This window comes from Centruroides sculpturatus, unplaced genomic scaffold (assembly GCF_000671375.1).
Source record: "Centruroides sculpturatus isolate CEXI.00-Female unplaced genomic scaffold, Cexi_2.0 scaffold430, whole genome shotgun sequence".
NCBI classification, from domain to species: Eukaryota; Metazoa; Arthropoda; class Arachnida; order Scorpiones; family Buthidae; genus Centruroides; species Centruroides sculpturatus.
In genome coordinates this window covers 539,490-563,066 of record NW_019384725.1, presented here as the reverse complement: position 1 = coordinate 563,066, position 23,577 = coordinate 539,490, and the positions used below count along the sequence as shown (strand labels likewise).

Below are 23,577 nucleotides of genomic sequence, written 5' to 3'. Positions count from 1 at the left end.
TTTTCATCGCAAAAATGCGATTTTTCAATAAAATTCTAGATACAGAAACGACTTTTATTCATTTTCTAGTAAAGAAAAGTTATTTTGTATCAATTCTGTAAGAAAGAGAATCATTTTTTGATTGCAAATTCTAAAGGTTAAAACTATCAATATATTGCATTATTGTAGACATTTGCATGAATTTTAAACAAAAGAAAAGTAATTTTATTCCTCGCAGTTTAAAGAAATATCACTTTTACAGCATTTTACAGCGTGATTTTTCCATTAAATTGCGAGGTATAAAGCTATTTTTCCAGCATTTTCAAGCAATTTTTTTAAGCACAAATGAATTTTTAAGCATTTTTTAAGACAGGAATTCCTTTTGTGAGAAGTTTTAAATGACTTTTGTAAGCTTTACAACCATTTTTTTTTTCATGTTAAAAATTCCTCGTAAACAACAATAAATAAATAAAATTTTTCTAAAGATCTGCCACGAAATTAAAACACTATTTTATCTTTAAATAAACATAATTATTTTTAAATGTGTTTATCTTACTTATTAATTTTTGCGTAAATAGTTACAGTACTTAGAAGCGTTGATATAATTTTATTTTTCGAAATCAATTTTCTCATATGTTAATTTGAAGGATTAATTTAATTAAATCGCTTGTAAAATATTAAATATATAAAATTTTTTCGTTGGATTTTTAATTAATTTATATGCCGATACATCGCATTNTATATAAATTAGCTTAATGATGTCCACCGCTTACGTTTTTCTTCACAAGATGGCGTTACCATGATTCACTAGCATCACGCAAGATTTGACAGATGTTGCACGAGAGATGTCATCCGGAGAAGAGTTATTTTATTATTTAAATTATTAATTTATTATTATTTTATATTATTCTAACTAGATTACGTACTTTTCTAACTGTAAAAAGAAAAGGATCGGAAGCCTGTAAATATAAGGAATTTCTTATTTTAAACCCGAGAAATAAGCTTGTAAAATAGACTTAAAGTGAAAATATATCTAGTGACTTTGAATGGTTATCTGTAAAATGCTGTATACAAGTTTTATAAGTGTGTTAGCTGTAAAAAATAACTTTATCTTTGTTCCATTTTTCGACTGTGTGTATGTGTGTCAGGAGGAGTTCTCTCTCTTTCTTTAAAGAAGATTTTCTCTTGAGAGATGAGTGTCAAACAGCTTTAGAATATTTGGAAAAACATGTTTTCATTTTTCACTCTTGGGTCCTTCTCAACATATTCAGTTAAATCTTTCATTCAGCTCTCTTTTCATCCCATTCTCCTGAGAGACGTTTTATGTCAATACACCTTTTCAAACCTATTCCAGAGCTAAACTTACGATAAGACGTAACTAAGTTATTTAAAATTAAACGATGATTTAAGAGGAGAAAAAACTTGAATTCTCTTCATAATATAACTGCTAATCACCGACGAGATTTAGCATTTTAATCTTAGAAGTTTATGTAATTCTTCGTATCTTCAGCTTGCATCTAAGAGAAGAAAGAAAGAAAGCGAATTTTTATTGCTTCTTCCTTTACTTTTATTTAGAAAATGTAATTTTATTTACGTTTTAAAGTGATATTTTACGTTTGTAAATCACTCTGACATTTATGCATCGCCTCGTTTCCTTTGTAAATTAACATATAATTATACTAAAATATATGCGAATGCGGAGATTCACTTAAGATGATTTCATTTTATAATCTTATAGGGAAGGAATTAAACTAAGTTTTCGCTATTTATGTCAACAGAACTTTGAACTTTCCTGAAAAAATTCTTATCGTTTCGCATCTCTCGAAGTATAAACGACGAATTTAGACTTCTAAAAACGAATATCTGGAGGATTTTCGATAGGATTTTTGATATGTTTCTATGAATAAATACATGAAAAAATCTTTCCAGTAGATGAAAAAATCTATTTCAACGTAAAAATTGCAGTAAAAACATTAAAACAAACGCATAATATCGTATGTTAATGCGCTCAATTGGTCGTTTAGCATGTGTTTAGAGCCAATTTTAAGGAAGAATCTTTACTTTCTATCGTCTAAATCCGGATGTATTTTAAGCGGAACGATATTCATTTATTACGAGAGCGACCATAATTCCGAATTTTGACGTTATAAGTGCCAACGAAGTGCCATTTATGTTATATAAATTGGACGTCGACCAATTAATTCAAGCGTTGCGTGGAAAGTAAGTCTCTATCAGATTTTGTAACGTATCAATAGAAAAAAAAATAACGCTTTTGTTGCAGGAATAATGATGTAGGTGGAGGCTGGATATAGATTTAAAAATTGGAATCATACCAGCCATTTCTGAATCACAAAGTGCTGTAAGCTATGCTTGAGTGTAAAGTAAATTCGAGACGAAGCCCTACATCTTGTTTCTGAATCCGTACAAAAACCGCGGTTATAAATAGTTAAAGTTTTACTCTATTCCAGGATAATATCTATGTTTATATTACTATAATTCCCAAATTGTTTTTCTTGTCTGGGATACGCCCTTTACGTGATAAACACACCCTTGTTTATTAAACTCCTATCGATTTCTACTATAGAAGACGATAATTTTTAAATTAAAATGACTTAAATCTAATTAAATTTCTAAATAAATAACTTACTCGCTCTCTCCTTCTCTTGTATTAATAACGAGTTTATCAATTTTTATCAAATAACAGCATCCTCATCACTCGTATCCACGCAGCATCCGCATCATTAGATTCTGCAAGGAAGAACGGCTCTGAAACGGTTTTAATAACTAAATTTCTTTGAAAAAAAAAGTGTAGAAAAGATGACTCTGATTTGGGAATTGGAGTTTAGATTTAATTTCATACTTTTCATGTTTCATGCAAATTAACTATGAATAAATTTCGTGACCACGTTCTGTAGGTGTGTCACTTTGCTGTATTAACGTGAATTTTCCTTTAATTTTTATACATAATTAACAAGCCGGAATTAGAATATTAAAAGCGATAGAAGAGGCATTCAATCACACATGTTAGCGTGAATATTCTTTTTTTTTTTTTTTTTAATTCTTCGAAAACGTCGTGTTTTAATTAGAATTAAAATCCATCACAGTTTAAATAACCATAACTTATTTTTCTACGGGGAAATTTATATATAAAATACTTAATTCTGTACAACGTAAACAACTTTAATGAGGAGAAAACCTTTCAAAAATATATCTTATAACGTTTTACACAACATAAAATACTCTGAAAAGACGTTTTGAATATTTGAAAAGGTAAAACTGTGGATTTTAAGTAATGACATTAAAGATAATTAGATAAGGAGAGGAATTTATTGGATTTAAAGATGTTAAATATTCAAAAATTAAAACCTGGTTTAGTTTTATTAATTAGAAAATGACGAAGATGTAAGGGGTTTTTTTTCCATAAAAGATACAAGACGAAGGAAGATTAGTGTAAGAAGTAGGAACAAAAAGCTGTCGTCCTCAGTCATCATCAAGTGAAGAACTCGATAACTGGATTAACGTATTGAGAAAGAAAAAAGGGGAATGACCATTGATTTTCTTTTGGAAATTACGATATTACAGTAATGATTCCTCTTATGTTTTCCTATATAAGCTTTCAGAATTGATCTGAATGTTTATGTCGATTCTAGCGCACGATATTTTATTTTTGACACGAACGAATCGATAATTTTTATACTTAAATCTTAATTTTTTATCAAAACATCTGAGATTTGGAAAGGAAATTTACAGTTTATAACTAAGAATTTGGCTCGTTTTACACGTCTTGTCGTTGTAGGTGTAGATTCAACCCTGACTAATTGATGATGAAACGAGATGATGGAGAAAAATATCAATTTAACTTGATCATTTTTCATTTTATTATCTTACAAGCTAATTTTTCTTCGTTTGGATATCAAAATAACCCTTTCCTCCATAATTTTTAAGGGATTTAGCCCTTAACATAATTTTTCTTATAAAGCAAGATAGCTTTAGGTACATTTTCTTATGGAAAATAATAATAATCTTACGCTCATTCTCGCTAGAAAAATAAAACAAATTTAATTGTACTTATCCATAGATCATTGTTTAAAAAGATTTTTGGCTTGGGAACTGAGAGTAAACATCTTTTCTTCCTAATTACATAGGTAAATTGACTAGGAATGACCCAAAAATCATTCTATAAAATAACTTTATATCGTCTAATCTGTGCCTATTATGTTTAAAGAATATATCAAAAGATAAACATGTTTATATCTGGGTCTTTTTCTCGTGTGTATTTATAGAAATTGCCATTATTATTGCTAAAGAATCCGAACTCTCTTCGGAATCAGTCATCAATCTCGGACGTTGTTTCGTGTTTTGTGAGTGGTATAACAAATTGATTAGGTCCTACGTCGTCTTCCCCCTTCGGACATGACGACTCGACTCGATTTAAGTCAAAGAAGTCAACAGGATATTGTTTTATTTCTAACCAAAAGTAATAGAAACATGGGATTTTCCATTATTTTCTTTTATTTTTATGCACGGAATGTAAACACATTTAGCAATTAAACTATTAAAGAAACGTTTAAAATGTTTTCAACTTATGAATAAAAACAAACTTTAAACTTTGAAAAATGTACAAAATCTAGTTTTAAATTAGAAATTTCCTGTAAAATAGGCGACTTTTAAATGTTTTTCTCGACTTAAATCCTAAATAAACACAATTATAAGCTTAAAAGTCATAAAAACAATTATTTTCGCCAATAAAAAGGGATTTTAAAGTAAATTTCCTTTATTTAAGTGAAATTTCCTTGTAAAATATCAATTTTAAACCTTTCTATTCCTTTATAATCTCTATTACTAGCAACTGAGTAATAATGACAAAAACTATAGGAAACTTGTATAGAACAAAAATAACACAATTAAATAGTAGAAAGCGTCGAAATTTGTTTTAAACAACCCCCTGCAGAACTATACATTTATAAAGTAATTTAGTGTATTTCTTCCTTTTATTGATTTCGTCTACGAAAACATTTTAAAAAGAAGCGTCAAGACAAAGAATAGTTATTACACTGAATAAAAGTAGTTTTAAATAAAAGAAAATAAAAATATTTGGCTGCTTTTGAGAAGAATTTACAGCAGAGAATTGCCATTTTCACTTCTCTGATTCTTTCTCCCTATACTTAAGCTATACAAAATTTACAAGACTCGAAAATACGGCTATTTTGGTATAACGAAAGAACTTTTCGTGCGGATCGACTCTATTTTTTATTTATTTTTTTCAAGCATTTTTGGTTTTTTCCTGCTTTTTATATAGAAATATTGTTTGTTTGACGACCGATTTAAACAATGAAAGCGTTGTTATTGCTACTATACGACCCGATTTTTTCCTACTTAATCCTATTGTCTGCGTGTTTACGAAGCTTTTAAATGACTTTTATACTCTTTCGGCGCCATTTAAACCAGAATAATAAAAATTTAAGCGATATTTAAAGCCATTTTACAACGATTTTTAACGTAGAAATTCGTACGTACCGATTAAAAGATGGAAGGAAAAATAGGAAGCAAAGACATTTCTTGCGAATTTTTACGGGTGTAGATTAATATATTCTTCATTATCCTTAAGGATATTCTGTGAATGTACATTTGCTACCGTTAGTCAATCATCTAGAAGCACGTAGAAAAACCATTACTCATCCATCTCTGGTAGTCAACAATGGCATCTAGCTGATTAACATTCACTAAGATTTCTCTTATTCCTTAAATTCTTGCTAAAAAAATAAAAATAAAAATAATAAAAAAATTCAATCAATCTTAAAATATATTTTTACAATTGTATATTTTATAAATTATTTATTTTTATGCAAATTACTTCCAGCCATCCGCTAGATTTCTTACTTAGTATAGTCTACTGTACTTCTAAGCGACAAGCGGATAACTAAGCAAACCAATAGCATATGAAATAGCAAATCACTCCGAGTAATTTGCATTAAAAAAAAATATACTTTTAAATTTAAATTAGGGAGTATGAAACGGAGTACGCTATTGGTTTCATTATTTGTGTGCTTTTCTGCTTAGAAAATACCATTAATTTTGCTTTAATTAATTAATTGTGAGCGATATTTTAAACGTTTAAACAATAATTTAATGTTTTTTTTTTTTTAAAATATTACGAGTACAGATTTTAATGTTGTTAACCTTAGACGATGACAAATTTTCTTGAAAATGCTCCAAAATTTAATGATAAATTATCACCTAACTATTTTAAGCTGGTTAAAAGTGAGTAGAGAAATTAATTTTCTAATTTATTGATCCATTTTTTTCCATGGTTGAATATATAAATATACATATTTTTAAGCATCTAAACTACATTAACCTTTAAAAACACGATAACGAGTAGGTTATAACGTGTACTTTTGCCAAATTTTAATGATTTATCTCGCCATTTTTAGTGCTCGTGTGTAAATATATATACAGGGAAGGTTTGTATGGAGATGCTAGAGGGTGGAAACAACTTTATTTACTTTAAAAAGAGGGTATTTTGATAGTTAAAATGGTGTATACCCCGTAGAAAAAATCATCTAAATAAGTGAATTGAATAGAAAAGTAAAAGGCGTCCACCTCGCAGTACTAAATTCTCGTTAATTTGGCTTTATCACCTCATAAATCTATTCACGATAAGGATATTAAAGGAAGGATGATGATGTTGTTGTATAGGCTATAGTTAGGCACAATAAGATTGGAAAGAGTTTCCTGTAGAAAGTATCGTTGTTATCGAGAGAAAAGTCGTAATTAAAAGAAATTAAATCGATTTTTAACCCATTCGAACAAAGAAAAATAAAAAAGAAAGGTAACAAAACGTTTCCTAAACCAATTTAAGAAGATAGAAGATGCGAGTTATTAACCCATAATCATTACAAATTAAATCACAGAAGTAATTTCAATGGTAATTTTATAATTATACATTTTAGATTCCATCTTATTGTTTTTTTTTTTTTTGGCCGGGAAAACGTAATTATCAAGACGTTTAGGGATGAGGAAGAGCAAGAGAGACAAATGGGAAAATCACGTGATGCTTCGCTTAATTTAAATGAGTAAACATTCACGTGATTTCGAGCCATCGATGATACTTTAAAGATCCTTTTTTTCACGTGTTCCTGCAGAGGAATGTTTACGAAATTGGTTGCAACGTGTGAACGAAGGTTGGGTACTTCAGATAGTGTGGTGATGCTTGTTGCAAGCGAGTTGAGTAATTAGGAAAACCAGATGAAAGCCTTCATCGATTTCCGGAAACCTACTTACCGTTGACTGTAATGATATGTCGAGCAAAAACATCTGCACTAGGTTATCGTAATTAACACAGTAAGTCTGAGAGACAAGCGTGTCCTATTTTAATGACTTTTTCTCTTTAATGATTCTCTCCTTCTCTTTGCTCAATTCTTTTCTTTTCTTTTTTTCTTCTTTCTGTTCGAAAAGACGGAACATTTATTAACTTCTTACTGTGACATCACGTCGAAAAAATGACAAAAAAGATAATTTATAATTCGGAGAAAATTATTGTTTTGATTTAATCTCTTTATCTCGTTTCTTTTGTGTAATTTCAATACTAATTCTCTCCATTCTCCACTTAGCTTTTCGGTTGATCCTCCATTTGAATGTGTAAATTTTTAATAAAATCTTGCTTAAAACAGAAAAAAAGCAATCATTTTTATGCTTAAAATTTAATTTTAACTCAATTTAAACCATTATTAGTTTGATTTTAAGCTTTACTTAAGGATAAAAGTTTCGAGTCTTCGGCTTTATTGAATGAATGAATGAAGATTTTTTTAATAATTTAAGCTATTTTAGGGTATTAAATATGTAAATTAGGATAAAATAAGACATTTATTTTCCTATTTTATAAGAATTTCTTGATCATTTAAGTGTAAGGAGACAAAATAAACTCAAATATTTGCACTAGAAAACGTCTAGAAGTCACGCTTGCTATAAGTTATATATTACTATTTTTGGGTGTAAATTTTAAAGCAGATCAAGTGAAAATTAAAATTAGAAGGTACGGGTCAACGAATTTTTCCTCGTGAGATTAATTATTGATGTGCATAAATACGGAAAGAAAGCCATATTTTTTGGTTACTTGTTTGACTTGGCTTTGACTTCGTGTCGAATTCCTTCATTTATAACTAAAATTTATGAATTAAAATAATTTATATAACAAAATTTAATTTATTTTATGATTTTTTTTACTTAATTTTAGCGAATTTTTAAAAATTTCTCTCTCAAAAAATAATTTTTTCCAGTAGCGAGTTGTGTAACTTTCCCGGCGAAAAAGTTAAAATTGTGTGTTGCGCCATCTGTTATAAGGTTTTATTTTAAAAGTATTATATATAATTAATTATTATAAAATGGTAAAAGGCTTAATTTTGAGGATAGAGACAAATTTTATATATATAAAAAACATATCTTCAAGTTCGACCCCATTCGAGATATGACACGTGTGGCCCCTCTATTTTTCCATCCCTCGACCTTTAACCACCAAAATTTAATAGCATCAATCCCTCTAATACACAAATTTTCTGGCAAAATTTCAGAAATTTTCGACAAAAGCTATAGGAGTTATTAAACTTTAAAGTGGGTTAACAAAAGCGTGACACCCCCCCGAAACACGCACAAATACAAGCACAAACATCCATACATAGAGGAAAAAACCCAAATATTTTTATATTCCTCGATGTTTCAAGGTGTCCTAAGTCCAAATAATGGGGTAATTTTTCTACCGAACCCCATACTTTCCCTCTGTTATATATATAACTTCCAGGTTAGTAATTAAATTTAAAAAAGGGAAGATTAAATATAGAAAGTTTCGTCAATTTAAAAAAAAAATACAACATGAAGTATTTTTTTTATATATAAAAAATCGATTTTTATAAATTTTACATCGATTTTTTTACAGAAATAACAATAAAAAAAGAGCCATTTATCCTTGACAAAGTGGACCTACACCACACATTTATTGATTCAATTATTCTATAAAAAAAAATAAAATAAAATTTCAAAATTTTATTTAATATATCTGATTAAATTTCTTGGGGGGGAGTGAGAAAAAGCATAACTAAATGAATTTCTTTTGTTATTTTTCATCATACAGAAGCCCGAATTTCTTTTGGGAATTGAGATATTTATTTCTTTGTATGGAAGTTATACGTATATAAAATATTAAAAAATATACATGTTTAAGCTGAGAGAAGATGTAAAGAAGTTAGAAAGAATGGTTGCATAAGGATAGGACAGTAGCCCTAGGGGTGGTGATGATACTTGTTCGATGACGGTGACAGTAACTTGGCTACAGTCTGACAAGGTTGGATACAACACCCGCCATCCCTCACCCCCTGTAGCTATATTCTATCCGTTTAGGATCCAAAACGTGCCATTGATACACACCGTATTGTTATTCGCTACAAAATTCTCCCTTATTAGCCTTCGATTCCTGGACGTGTTCCTCCTTTTATTTTTTATTTTTTTTTTTCGTATACCGCGACTTACTACATCCCTTTAAAGTGAATTTTTATACCAAAACAAAAATATATCAATATTAAATTTTATACAAGATTATTGGCGCCGGATTATCGAGAGCTCTTTCTCTGAATTTATGTTAAATTCCCTTTTTTTTATTGTGTAATACAGTAGACCCCCTATAACGCTTAGATACGTTCCACGTTAATCGAAATTTACGTTGTAGGAATGATTAAATACATGAGCCAATCGCAGCCCGATAGGTGTGAACTTTACGGACTAAGGCTGTTTGAAAGGTTTTCTTCTATAAAATTAACCGATTCTAGACTAATTCCACTCAACATTTCCAAAACACGTATAATTTTTTGGGAATAATCCGTATAAACTACGCTATAAACAAAAAATTGTAGGATTACTTACCGAGTATGCACCATTCGACAACCCCATTGCTAAAGCTTGTTTTCGTCGCGAAGCAGCACACCAAACCACGGCCGATTTCTGATAACTTATTTTTCTGCGAAAACTTCGTTGAACTTCGGAGACATCATTAATATAAATAATTTTAATCGCCGTTGAATAAGAAATGTTTCTTTCACAAGAAATGTATAAAATTACAGTACTGTATTAGACTTACGGTACCTAATTTACATACTGACAGACGATAGTTAGCGTAAAAATCTCCGTAGCGTGGCGCCACGCTAGACGGCGGAAATTATATATTTAATTATAATAAAGTTACAATAAGTTAATATATAATTATATATACAGTACCTAATTTATATATAATTAATATATAATTATATGTACAGTACCTAATTTATATATAATACTGTACAGACGATAGCAAACTCAATTTAGCCGCTCTGTAGCGTAGCGCAGGGCGGAGGAAAGTAGTTCGGCTGCTCATCCACTATTGGTCCAGATTCTATCAATCTTGTCGCGAAACGAGTTGGCAACGACGTTTTAGGAGCTCTTTTAAACGAATGTTGCTGCAATTTTTTCGCTACGTTATAGGAATTTCCGTTATAGGAACGCACGTTATAGGGGAGTCAACTGTATTGTACACAATTTCACAATAACGAGAACAGTACAGGCCCAAAATGGGGGGAGCGACAAGTTACGTCATTCGTTTACTTTTATGCTCGGCCGCACTCGGTAATCCGGCACGCGCCGGATTAGCGAGAGTGCGCGTGTATAACTTCTGCCGGATGGCGGAGCAAAAAAAAAATGTAAAAAGAAATAAATAAATTGAAGATGTTACGCTCTCAACTTTTTAAACACGAAAGTAACATTAAATCCATTTAAATTAGAGGATTAACTCTTGTTTGAAGCAATATTTTTAAAGAAAATCAAGTTTTTAATTCCCGAATGATATATTTTCAAAGGGGAAAAATTTGAAAAAAATAAAAAGAAAAAATTAAAAAGAAAATAAAAAAATGAATCTTTATTTTTCTAAATTTATCTTCATTCTAGATTAATAAAGTTTCTATTTTACGATTAATTTGTAACACTAAAAAAAAAGGAAAAAATTACAGAATTTAAATAATCTTAATTTAGTCCCTGTCAAAATTGAGCTTAAATAATGTGATTTAAATCAAATTTACTTTTTTTTCCTTTTATTTATTTATTGATCGGCGCTTTTTAAAAATAATATTAGAGGATAAAAATAACAAATTTTAATGATGACATAAAATAGATTTTATCCGATAAAATTCAGTTATAAACAGATTGGAAAGAAATTTATATATTCTAGATACGTAACAGCAAGATATTTTTCGATGGAAAAATTGTAATGAAGTAGGAGAAATCTATACAAAGTATGATGAAAATCATTAAGGAAACATTGGAAAAAGTTTAATTTCAACTCGATCCATAACAAGAATCTTCGATTTAATCCAAGAAAGTTTCTTAAAATGTAGTAAAAAAATGCCCTAAATTCGAAAATATCCCTTAAAAGTACGAAAAAAAGTCCTTAAAATTCGCAAAATTTTCTTAAAAATCCATAAAAAATCCCTTAAAATCCGTAAATTTTTTTAAACGTTCATAAAATTTCCTTTAAAATCCGTAAAATATTCGTAAAATTTCCTTAAAAATCCATTAAAAAAATCCCTTTAAATCTGTAAAATTTCCTTAAAAATCCATTAAAAAAATCCCTTTAAATCTGTAAAATTTCCTTGAAAATCCGTAAAAATCCCTTAAAAATCTGTAAAATTTTCTAAAAATTTATAAAATTTCCTTAAAAATCCATAAAAAATCCCTTAGAAGTACGAAAAATTTCCTTAAAACTTCGAAATAATCCTTAAATTCTATCAAATTTTATTTTATTTTCTTAAATTTTTAATTTTTTTTAACCTAAAAATTCATGTATTACGGTTAAAGTTAAGGAACTTTAACCGTAAAATTCATGAATTACGAAGAAAATCTCCTAAATCTAGGATTAGATTGGTCTTCCTTTGCTTAGATTTTAAGGATTTTCGTCTAGAATTTATAATTTTATCGTTAGATTTAGAGTTAAATAACTTCGTGATTCAGTCGTTAGATAGATGATTATGCAGGCCCAAATTGAGCGGAGTTTTGATTATGTTCCAGACACGGATAGGTTCAAAAATTTAGATTTTTTTAATGTAAAAAAATTGATTTAATTAGAGTTTATTCCCGAAAAATTTGTCAATAATTTACTACTTTATTCCTAAATTTTTATGGCATTCAGAGAGGGATGAGGATCCATATTAACAAGAACATCAGGCTCTTCTCTTCTTTCTTAAGCCCTGAGCTTGATATTCAGCAAAGATTTTTCTGTATAATTCAGGAATTTTAAGGTTAAAATTATTTGATGCGATTTAACGAAACGAAAAATCATATTTAATTCATATTAAAAAAAAAATTACAATAGAATTAAGAGAGAAATCACAATAAAAATTAAGGAAAATTAATTATTTAATATAAAATTTCTAATTTATTTTAATTTCTAATCAAATTAACTCGATGGTGGTGAGAAAAAAGTGATTCTGGATTGCTTTATTCTCTAGAAATAATATATTCTAGAGCAATGTATAAAGGAAGGAGGAAAAAAACAGTGAAAAATTTATTTGACTTGGCCATTACTTTCTAGTTGTAAAACTTTCATCAAATATCGTACGAACTAATAAAGTCGAGTGGAAAATAGGTTATAAATCTACGATATTGATTTGACTTGAATTTTTTCTACTTTTTCTTTAAGATTCTTTCGTATTTTGTAACTTGCAAATGTCTCAAAAATCGATGATTTTTTTATAAAAGGAAACAAGAATGTGTCTTAAATAACATCGATTATCATTATATTTTATATTGGATTCCTTACATATTGAATTATTTATAAAATAATTATTTTCAGAACATAAAATAAATGTAATTGAGGTGTTTACACTTAAACAACTACGGCTTAAGTCTACGAGACTACCACTTTGGGTCTTAGTTACGGGACGAAAGTGCTCTTTCCTATCATCCTCCCCATCATCATCAATCCTCAAACTCTTTACGTCATCAAAGGCCTCCTCTTCAGATACAAACAAATCGACCCCCCCAAAAAAACTGCTGACGTAATACTTGAATGTTCCTTATTTGGTGTAGGGACCATTCATGCCTGTTAGACACCGAGCTAAATCATTCACTACATCGAGTTGTCTGTACACGTAAAGAATAGCAAGGACAAATTGTTCTCTATATCGAAAATTCGCTTTATCGGATAGAATTTACCACGTTTATTTTCATTTAATGAATGACCTAATATAGTAAGTTTAGGCAAGATTTAAACTTTATGGCTCTAATCTCTCTATATCAAGAAGTAAATTGGCGTTGAAAAATTTATTATAAATTTAATTAAAATTATTATTTTTTTCTATTAATTTTACCTTTATTTTCTTGATAAAAATACACGAAAAAAATTGTTCTTGATAGAATACTTTCCTGTTTTTTTCTTTTTACATTAGTTTTTAAGAAGTTTCCTAACGATGCTCGCATTATTATTAAATTTACAGTTCGAAAATCAAGTTTATGAACTATTTTAATGAAATTCTGCCTTTCTGTTTTCCTCAAAAACATCTTCATCTTGATTTTTTCTCAGAATATTTTCTCTTATAATACATTTTTTATATAGTAAATCTCTTTTTTATAACTTACATCCAAAATAAAATATTGATGATCAAGAACATAAATAATATATATATATATTTTTACAAATTTACAGAAAAAATTTATTAAATATAATTATAAAGTATTATAAATTTATAAGATTTGTGTATAAATATTCGTTTTTTTGCGGAAAAAGTGTTAAAATGAGTTTTAAAAAATAGCGCTTTAAATCGCTTCCATTAATGTCGAATTTTTTTATATTTTTGAATGAAACAATATCTTTGGATTTGGAAAAATACATCATTCCACCCACCTAAAATATATTTACCATCTGTAAGGTTAAAAATTCCGAATAAATGCATCGATCAGGACAGTATAATATCCTGTAGTTTTCTCCAGTATGACGCTTGTCTCTCTCTCTCTTCCTTAAAAAAAAACAATATAATAATAATAATAAAATATATATTTTTAAGTTAAATTTATTAGAAAAAAATAAGAATTATTCGTTAGAATTCATAGAAGAAATAAATTTTAATACTTATATATAACAAGGAAGATACTGAAAGTAGATTCGATGCTTTCTTTATGTATTTTATATATAATTTACCAATCCTGTTGAATTATAATCACTTTTGCTTCTATTGTTTTCTGATGGAATCGTTCTTTCTGTATTTTATAAATTTAATCGAATATTTTTGGCTTCTATCCTTAATGTTTCTGTTATTCTTCTTCCTGACGTTTCGGGCTATTTATATGCAAAACTTTATCCATTTAATCAAAGATTATGATGTATAATGCGCATTAAATATACCTGAAGTTCCTTCTTAGTTGGATCCGAACCTATATCAGTTAACTTCTACTGGATGCTGTTTCTAACGGAATTCTTGATTTATCGCTAGTAGTAGTCATTTGTTACATAAATATATCCATATAAATACTTTTCGATGCATAAAAATGATACAAGATCTTTTAATAGATGGGGATTACCAGTAGCTCCGTGAATAGATAGTACGGGTCTCTCACATTTCCCACCTTCTCCGTCCCATTACCCAACCGGATTTGACCTTCTAATCTTTTTACTTGGAGGAAATTTCTCCATATTCCCTTCTCCAAGCACAGCAGTAGTACGTCGTAAAGAAAAAAGAAATTTACATTAAAAAAGGGGTTTCGGGCTTTTTAAAAGAAGGGCCCACTACAGCAACGTCTCCCCCCTCTCGTCGGGGATGCTTACCAGTAGTCGAGTGGATAAAAACCACCGAACACTGGCGAGTTTTCCGGGTTTTATTCACGTGTCTAACATCTAAACGGGGCTAAGTTTCCTTTAGAAAGTCGTCCTGGGAGGCATCCCCTTGGCAGATCGCCCATGCGTTTCATTGCCTTATCCACCAAACCAAACCAAACCCTGCAGTAGGTGAGATAATGATACAGAACATTATTTTTTATTATTGATTAAGCCCGGTTATCGGTGATAATATACGTCTAAAGTATCTTCTTCCTATTAACTAACCGGTTTAATCAAACAAAATTTAAATATTCCAACCAAATTAGATACTACAAAATCCTAAAACATCCGGTACAACCCACACAATTTATCATTTTTTAAGATGAAAAACAACTGAAGGATTTTTTTTGTATATCCTTGTATTAAATATTTACGTAATTAAAGATTTTTATCGTCTTGTTAATATAGTTTCGACTTAGTTTATAAGTTAATTTATGGTCTTATTGTTAAAAATTTTATCCAGATTTATCCTATAAATAATCCAAGTTAATTTCAAACGATAAGAAGTTTAGCAATATATCAACTCTATAAAGACTTATATAATTTCATATAATTTTATTAAATTAAATCATTTTTATGTCTAAAAATTAATTAACTGAATATAATCAATTTAATTAAATTTAAGCAAATTTTTTTTTAAAGCAGGAAAAACAAGCTATAAATTTTTACAACACATAAAATATATTAATTTCTAGAAAAAGATTTTTTTCTAGAAGAATTACGTTATTGCAGCAATTAATATATTATTAAAAAAATGAAATTATCCATTTTTCTCTTTAAATTTACATCCCAAAATGAATTTCTAAATGGAATATTAATCAAGAAAGAGGATCTAAATGATGCTGGATACTTAAAATTTTGTTATAATCTGCTTATTTTCTAACGACTAATCAATGAATTCTGATTACACGCTATCGTGTACGACTTAAATGATATACTTAGAAATGCATTTACGTAATGTCAGATTCAGTATAAACATTTATTGTTTAGTAATCGCTTAATGTCTGTCAGAACAGGAAGAGAAACGTAATTTTCTAACAATACAATCCTAAGGGAGATATGTCAATTTATAGGAGAAATCCTAACAATATATTGCTCACATTGATTTCTGTCTAGCTTAAAGTGTATAGACCCTACATAAATGATACAGAACAGGAGGGGGGAGGAAATCACACAAAAGAAACATATATATTTTTCTATCCATAACACTCAAATGGTCCATGTTTGTACGATCGATAGAATTTTCATAACAGCAGTAACATCTTTGCCCCTTTTTTCCCCATCGATTCTTTGATGTAAATGGCTATTTTCATAACAGAATTACGTGTTAAGTTAAAGAAATTAGCATTGTTAACTTGATTTGTGAACGTAAAACAAACGTTTTACGCTTATACGTAAACTTTTCGAAGCGTGTATTTTAAGTAGAAAAAAAAAAGAAAGTATGAAAGTAATGTTGTAGAATAAATTAGAATTTAATAAAATAGTTTATTTTTAACTTTATTCTTCTCACTTTTTTTATTTTATTTATTTATTTATTAACGAGACTGCTCGACTGTTGATGTATTTCGAAATTACAGTTTTTTACGATCAGTTCGAAGATCGATGTTAACGGACGACAACCGAACAGTCCAAGTTGTTTAGGGAGAGAAGCAGATATCTTTGGCAAATTATTGATGTATTTTACTCCCGATTTATTATTTATATATTTAATTTTTTTAATAAATTTCTCGGATTTAAAATCATAGTGTAAAATTGCTTTAAAAATCTCCACCGCATCCGTCTACATTTAATTAACTTTTAGACACTCTTAACCACAATTAAGGTTGGTTAATGAAATTATTCGGGATAGAAAATCGATCTGTTTTGTATTAATTAATGGTGTTTAGTTAATTAAATAACGTACTTTACGGATCAAAATTAGTGTATTAATAGTGGCGCGTTATCATATGTTTAATTGCTTGGGGTACCCTTTTTAAACCAATCTTTTATAAACTCATTTACCGTAGTAAGAATATGGAAATTTAAATTTGGGCCACATAGATTACCGGTGTGGTTCAGGATCAGGGTGCATCTACAGAGCGTTAAAACACCAACGAGGATACCCCAAATTTCCCGAAAATAAAAATGTTTTTGAAGTCAAGACTGTACGAGGGCCCCCTAATTCAAATTTGCCTGGGGGACCCCACCAATCTATAACGCGCCACTGTGTATTAAAGCAAGGAATTCCTCATAAGGAAAGCAAAAACGCAACTCGAGAGGGGGGTGTTGTTTTTTTTTTTTTCGGTCATATTTGCAACCTACATTTGACTAAGGAAGCTTGTAGGTGAAGGGCGAGAATTCTTAAGATTCCATCGTTTAGAGTTGTTGGACTACTACAGTTGTCTACAAGTCGAACTTGTTTTACCTCCCGACTATTTCCTGTTTGGTAGAGGGGGAGGGCAGGTCAGTGGCTTGCTTGCGGGCAACGGCGGTCGTGGACTTAAACTATATGTTGTATGTAACTGTTTTATATCCACATTTTTGAACTCTATACCCATTATTGCTCTATATTCTACATATAAAGGTAAAACATCTTTTAAATTACTATACTTTAGCTATTTCCATAATGTTGCGCTATTCGCGTGTAGCAAAAATTAATTGCGTTACGCAAAAAAAGGGGGTTATCATTATTATACCGTAACAATATGAAATTTATTATTAATGTCTATAAAAAATTATATTTTTTTAATAATTTTCTTAGTTGCGCTTTAATTTAAATTGTATCAAAGTGTTTTTATGCATAAAGTAATTTGGAAAATGTGCATGTATGAGCATTGTGTTATATTAATTTCTGTTACTGATTACTTTGAATAGCTTTTGTTAATCATTAAAATATTATAAATGCTACTTACATGAATAATGCCATTAAGAAAATGTTGGCATTACTCCAAGGTTTTGGGGGAAATCACAGATATCATCAGATTAGTAATATGTACAGTACAGTGCATTATCAGAGTTTAGTCAGATAGGTAATATAGATATGTAGTAATTTTAATTATTAACATAGTTAAATATATCTCAAATAACATGTTAAGCATATCTTATGAATAAATTATAATTTTTTTTATCCCTCTAAAATTGAAATTTTAAATGTTTTCAAGGGAAATAAAAAGAATTTTTCACACTTTTAAAGATTAAAAAAATTGAAATATATGAAAATAAATATATTTTGGTTATATAATTAAGATCTGTAACTAAAAACAAAACACATACAGATAAATAATGAAACAATTTGATATTTTTATACTTTTTATCAACATTTTAATTAGAAATAGCTTTGTTTTTTGGTATGTTATTTGGTTGGTTTGCTAGATAATTGATGGCAGAATCTGTATTGTTTACTATAGTAATGAATAAATATTTTAAATTTAAAAGGATTTTATAAACAATTGACTTATTTTCTCAATAAAATTCTAATTTAAGAACAATTTGTTTCAGCCAAAGAAAGTATTGAAGGAGGACATATCACAAGGACAAATAGCACAGGAAGTTGTGGAAGTGGAAGGACAAATGTTTCTAATAGCTCAGGAAAGGATGACAGGAAAGAAAGAAAGGTTTCAGGAGTAAGTGAGAAGGAAAAATTAAAGTAACCCGAATATGTTTAAATCCAAAATAATTATTCGCATTTTGAATTAAATCTATTTATTTATAACCGGTGCTGCAATTTATTTAGAGCCAAAGAGGCAGAAGAAATGCCGTAATGACTTCGACTGAAGATTTAGTAGGCGAAGCATTGTATTCTAGTTTCAGTGGTTCTCAGGATGGTTCATGGAAATCAAATAAATCTAAGCAGTTACAACAGAGGCGAGGTGGAATATTTTCAAACCCTTTCAGAAGTGTGAGCAATTTCTCTACCATTTATGACTTAAACAATAAGATATTATTTTTCACTTTTTATTTGAAAAAATATATCCTTTAATGCATTAGGATAGAGAGAAAATGGAAACATTGACAGAACTATTAAATCAATACAGTCAACATGGAGTTCCTGAGCTTCATGGCCTTTTAACATTCTCATCTTATTGTGAACATCAAGACGATTTATATCAGTTAGAAGATCATTGGAGTCAGATTGTAGAAAATGTACAGGTATATTATTTTATTAATTTTTCTTGATATAATCTAAATAAAATTATAAAGTTGTTGATAAATTTAACAATGAAATAAAGTTTAATATAAGAAATTTTAAAAGTTTAATTTGAAAATAACCATTTTTAATGGAAATTGTTATTTTTTCACTCATTGAAAATGATTTAAAAATATCTATTTTTATTATTATAAGGACATATTGTATTATTATATTTTCCTTAATAAATTTGCTAATTAAGAAACTATTAACGTTTATCAAAGAAAAGATAACATTAACTAGGTTATCATTTAAATATACATTTGTAATGTGTTTGTTTATATAAAATTTGTGATCCATGATTTTAAAATCATTGAAGAATAAACATTTTAAATGTAAACACTATTTTATTCATTTAGAAAATATGAAATATATATATATATATAATTATTCACTTCCAAAATGTCAAAGCATAATTTAATTAAATTCATTATAAGTTTTTTTTAATTATATTTCTTAGTTATTTTTCATCGTCATTTTTCCTGTACATCATAGAAGTTATTAAAGTATAATTTAATTTGTATTTCTAGATTTTAATTATAATGTACTGTACATTTTTATAAATAACATAATTATGAAGTTAAACTTGTATAATTTTTATAAAAAATTAAATTACATAGTGTTAAAATACATAATATTTTAGTAATACCACAGTGTTGTTTTTATGTATTTTAAGATGTATTTAATGAAATATGGTGTTGTTTTTATGTTTCTTTTATTATATTGTTGGGCCTATTGTTTGATAGAGTGGAAATCTACTGCATTTCTTAGTATTTGTGTAATAAATAAATAAAAATAAGACATTATCTTTTATTATTTAAATATTTTAAGCAATAAATAAAAACAGTTTACTAATTAAAGACATCTTTATTGTTAAAAGACATTAAATGTTTTTGGAAATATTCAATTAATAATTATGACTAATTATATATTCTTTATTAGGAATTATCAAAAAGAAAACAAAATCAGCAAGATGCCATTTGGGAAATGCTCAGCACAGAAGTGTTTTATATAAGAAGACTAAAAGTCATCATTGATGTAAGTTAACGCAAATAAAAAATTTTATATAAAATAAAGTTAACAGCTAAAATGTAATGGATAAAGTGAATGGAATTATTTAGCATTATTTATTCTGTTTTATGTAAATATCCATTTTGCTGGATTATGTTTTTTTATTCAGTTTTTTTTTATTGTAAAATTAATATTTATTTGCTTTATTCAAATATTTATGAAGAATGTCTTTACTATAATATATAAAAACATAATTTTTTAATTAAATATAATTGTATGGAATATTTATCGAATATTTATGAATGTCTAATATTTATTTAGAAGATAAAATTTAGTTTATTTAGTACTGTAAATAAATTGAAATAAATACATTAGATTAATAAAGAAATTTTAAAAATATTAAAACATATCATAGATAAAGATATAAAACTATTACTTAGTAAATTAATATAATAAATGTTATATTAAATTATACGTAAGAGTAGCAGTTATGTTATCACATTTTAATTTTCTTGTCGCTGATATTATATATTTCTAAAGAGTTAAATTAATAAAGTATTTAACATGAACTCTTCTTCTATAATAATATATAGTTAAACTGCGTAGCAACTAACAGATGATGATACGCAATGATACAGATTAATATTAATTATTCAGTAATTAATATTAATCAAATATTATGAAATTAATAGATAATAAGCAAGACTGAGCAATTGAATGTATATGAAATGTTCAATAGAAAATTATCTATTTCATAAGAATTTAATAAATTTCATTGAGTTATGGTTTAATAGACATATGAAATGTTAGTAAATAAAAAAAAAAATTATATGATTAATTTAATGAGTCATTTTAATGGAAAAATTCCCAACTCAATACTATTCTATATATAGGTCCTAATACGTACATATGTACAACTACTGTTAAATGTTTTTCTATGATGTTAGGATAGTTTGGACTCAAACATTTATCTTTATCAATCTTTGTAATTTGAACTGTTTATATATTTTAAATTTAGAAAATTATTTGTAATTCATATTTTAATTCAAATATTCTAATTGCAAAAATTTACCATATTGCATCTTTAAATTCTGTATATCAAGTTCATGAAGACAGTTTCCAATAATCTAATTGTTAATAAATTTCTGATGGTATTAAACAAACTGTGTATTTTTTTAGTGTTTTAAATTATATTTTTAATTCAAAAGTACAAACTAATATAAAAATTTTATGATATATGATAGTTTATAAAAAAAAAATAATAATTCAGAATTTGTATTATTGGTTTGATATATTTATAGTTAATAAAGTTTAAAATTAATTTTTTGTGTGTATTCTTTTGTATCATGTTTGGTGTGTTCAAGTTTCTTCACATTTTAAAATCAATGTACTGTACTTTACAATTATTAAATTACAAATCTACAATTTGTAGATTTTAGACTTTCTGCAATCATTTATAAATAATATTTTTTATAAAAACATTTTTTATAAATAAACAAAAATGAGAATAATATTTTTGTATATTTTTAGAATATAAACTAAGATGAAAAAATTTATTTTTTTCTCTTTTAAAGTATTTTTATATTTGGTTAAAAGAAAATTTAAAAAAAAGTTTTTTTCATAAATAAGGAAAGAGAAATAATTCATAAAAAAATAATCTGCTTTTGATAATGCATTGCCTGTGTCTAGAAGATAATCTGAAAACTTTGAAATATTGATCTGGAAAAGGAAAATGAATATTTTATTTTTTACACTTATATAAAAAAATTAATATTCATTTTCCTAACTGTTTTTATATATATATATATTAGTGTATTTATATTTTAATTCTTTAATTTAAATGTTACTTTTTTATTCAGTTTAAACTTTTGTTGCCTTATAGTTATGATAAGAATGATAATGATAACATTGTCTGTTCAAATACAAAATTTATATCATCAAAGGAATTGTGTAGAACTTTTGTTGTAGTTCTTAAATGGTTTTTCCACAATTTTTCTGTAATTTATAGTACATAGATTATTTATAATTCAATTGCTTTAAACTTTTTTATAATTCAGCAAGATTATCTCAACTTTTAGTAAATTTTTCATAAAATAAATAGAAAATTCATTATAAATATATTACTTTTAAATTATTAATAAATTAAGAAAATATTTTTTTGAAAGTATTTTTAATTTGAAATGCATTGAATTTAAGAAAATAACTATCTAACATAAATGAAAATTTTGTTATTCATGAAGTCAAATTAATTTGATTTTTCTTCAAAAATGTTTAAGAATATTCTAAATTTGATACTCAGAAGTATTGAACTTTTATGAAATATATAATATGCAAATTTTACATTGAAAATTGCCAAGGCCACAGGGCAGTTTTTGAGTCTAACCCATCCCATTTCAAAATAATTTCAAATTTAAATTAAATAATACAGTATATTGTACATAGCTTATATTTATTTTGTATCAATTCAATTCCTCTTAGTCTACTGTATTTTATTATACTATATTTTAAAATTAATAAACTATATTATGAAAAAATAATGTTTTATTTAAACCTCATCCTTTTTAAAATAGGTGAAGTTTAAAATGGGCTTCATGGGCTTGAAAATTACACAAATTTAGAGAGAGAATTACATTCTAACTATTAATATGATTCAAATTTTCTTTATTTTTTTAACTTAGGCATTGTCTAAGTTAAAAAAAAATAAAGAGTATTACTTTGTTTTCTGTACATCTTTCACAAATGAACTCTTTACAAATGCAAATAAGTTTATAATTTATTATATATTAAACATTTACATCATTATATATCCCTTGTTACATTTTTGTATAAATTTAACAGCATATACATCAATAATTATTTATAATTAGTATATATAATTCAAATTATTTTATAATATCTTATATACTTATTTGTTATATATGCATATTTAATAGAATTAATTAGAATATCATATATGTGTGAATTAGAGTTATTCAATGTAAAGTAATAAGCAATTATTATGCATTCAACTTGGTCTTCACATTATAATTCACTAATGTAATTTAATTTGTTGTATATAAAAATTTAAAAACATTATTAATATTCAGTAATTAAATAAATTTTCTTCCTGATTGCTGATTACCGGTACTTTTGTGATAATTTTAAGTAAATAACTAATTAGAGAGTTTGAAGTGAAAATTATAGAGAAAACAATGTTATTATTAATTAAAATATAATTAACGTAAAACAAGAGAAAAAATAAATAAATAAATGTTTTAGATGTTTATCATTTTTCTAAAGAAATTTTTTGTTAAAAAACTAAATTTACCATTAATTGCTAGAATAGAATTATTATTATGTTTAATATTCTATTAAATTTTATGAGAGCATTTCAGCAGTTAATTAATATATTTTTTAATACTTTTCTTGATGTTTCTTTCTTTTTTCAGAATCAAAAAATGACTGTTTTGAAGTCCTTTTTAGATTTAAAAAAAAATTTTTTTTATATGCTTTTATATGAGTAAAATACTGTTATTTCATTTTATATTAATAAAAATTT

General features: G+C 27.0%; 1 protein-coding gene and 1 long non-coding RNA gene across 2 annotated transcripts in view; one reads left to right on the top strand and one right to left on the bottom strand.

Moving 5' to 3' along the window:
- The window catches only part of LOC111628101, a 104,480-nt gene that overhangs the window by 48,587 nt on the left and 32,316 nt on the right, over nucleotides 1–23,577 (top strand). Inside the window, exons 10-13 of the mRNA XM_023371823.1 lie at nucleotides 18,341–18,465; nucleotides 18,576–18,740; nucleotides 18,830–18,991; nucleotides 19,971–20,066. Of these exons, the coding sequence (XP_023227591.1) occupies nucleotides 18,341–18,465; nucleotides 18,576–18,740; nucleotides 18,830–18,991; nucleotides 19,971–20,066 (548 nt within the window). The remainder of the gene's footprint in view (nucleotides 1–18,340; nucleotides 18,466–18,575; nucleotides 18,741–18,829; nucleotides 18,992–19,970; nucleotides 20,067–23,577) is intronic.
- Nucleotides 1,229–6,167, bottom strand: LOC111628114. The gene is made up of 3 exons (XR_002757123.1): nucleotides 5,497–6,167; nucleotides 2,627–2,727; nucleotides 1,229–1,496 (listed from the first exon to the last, which is right to left on the bottom strand). It is a non-coding gene; the product is annotated as an uncharacterized LOC111628114 (long non-coding RNA).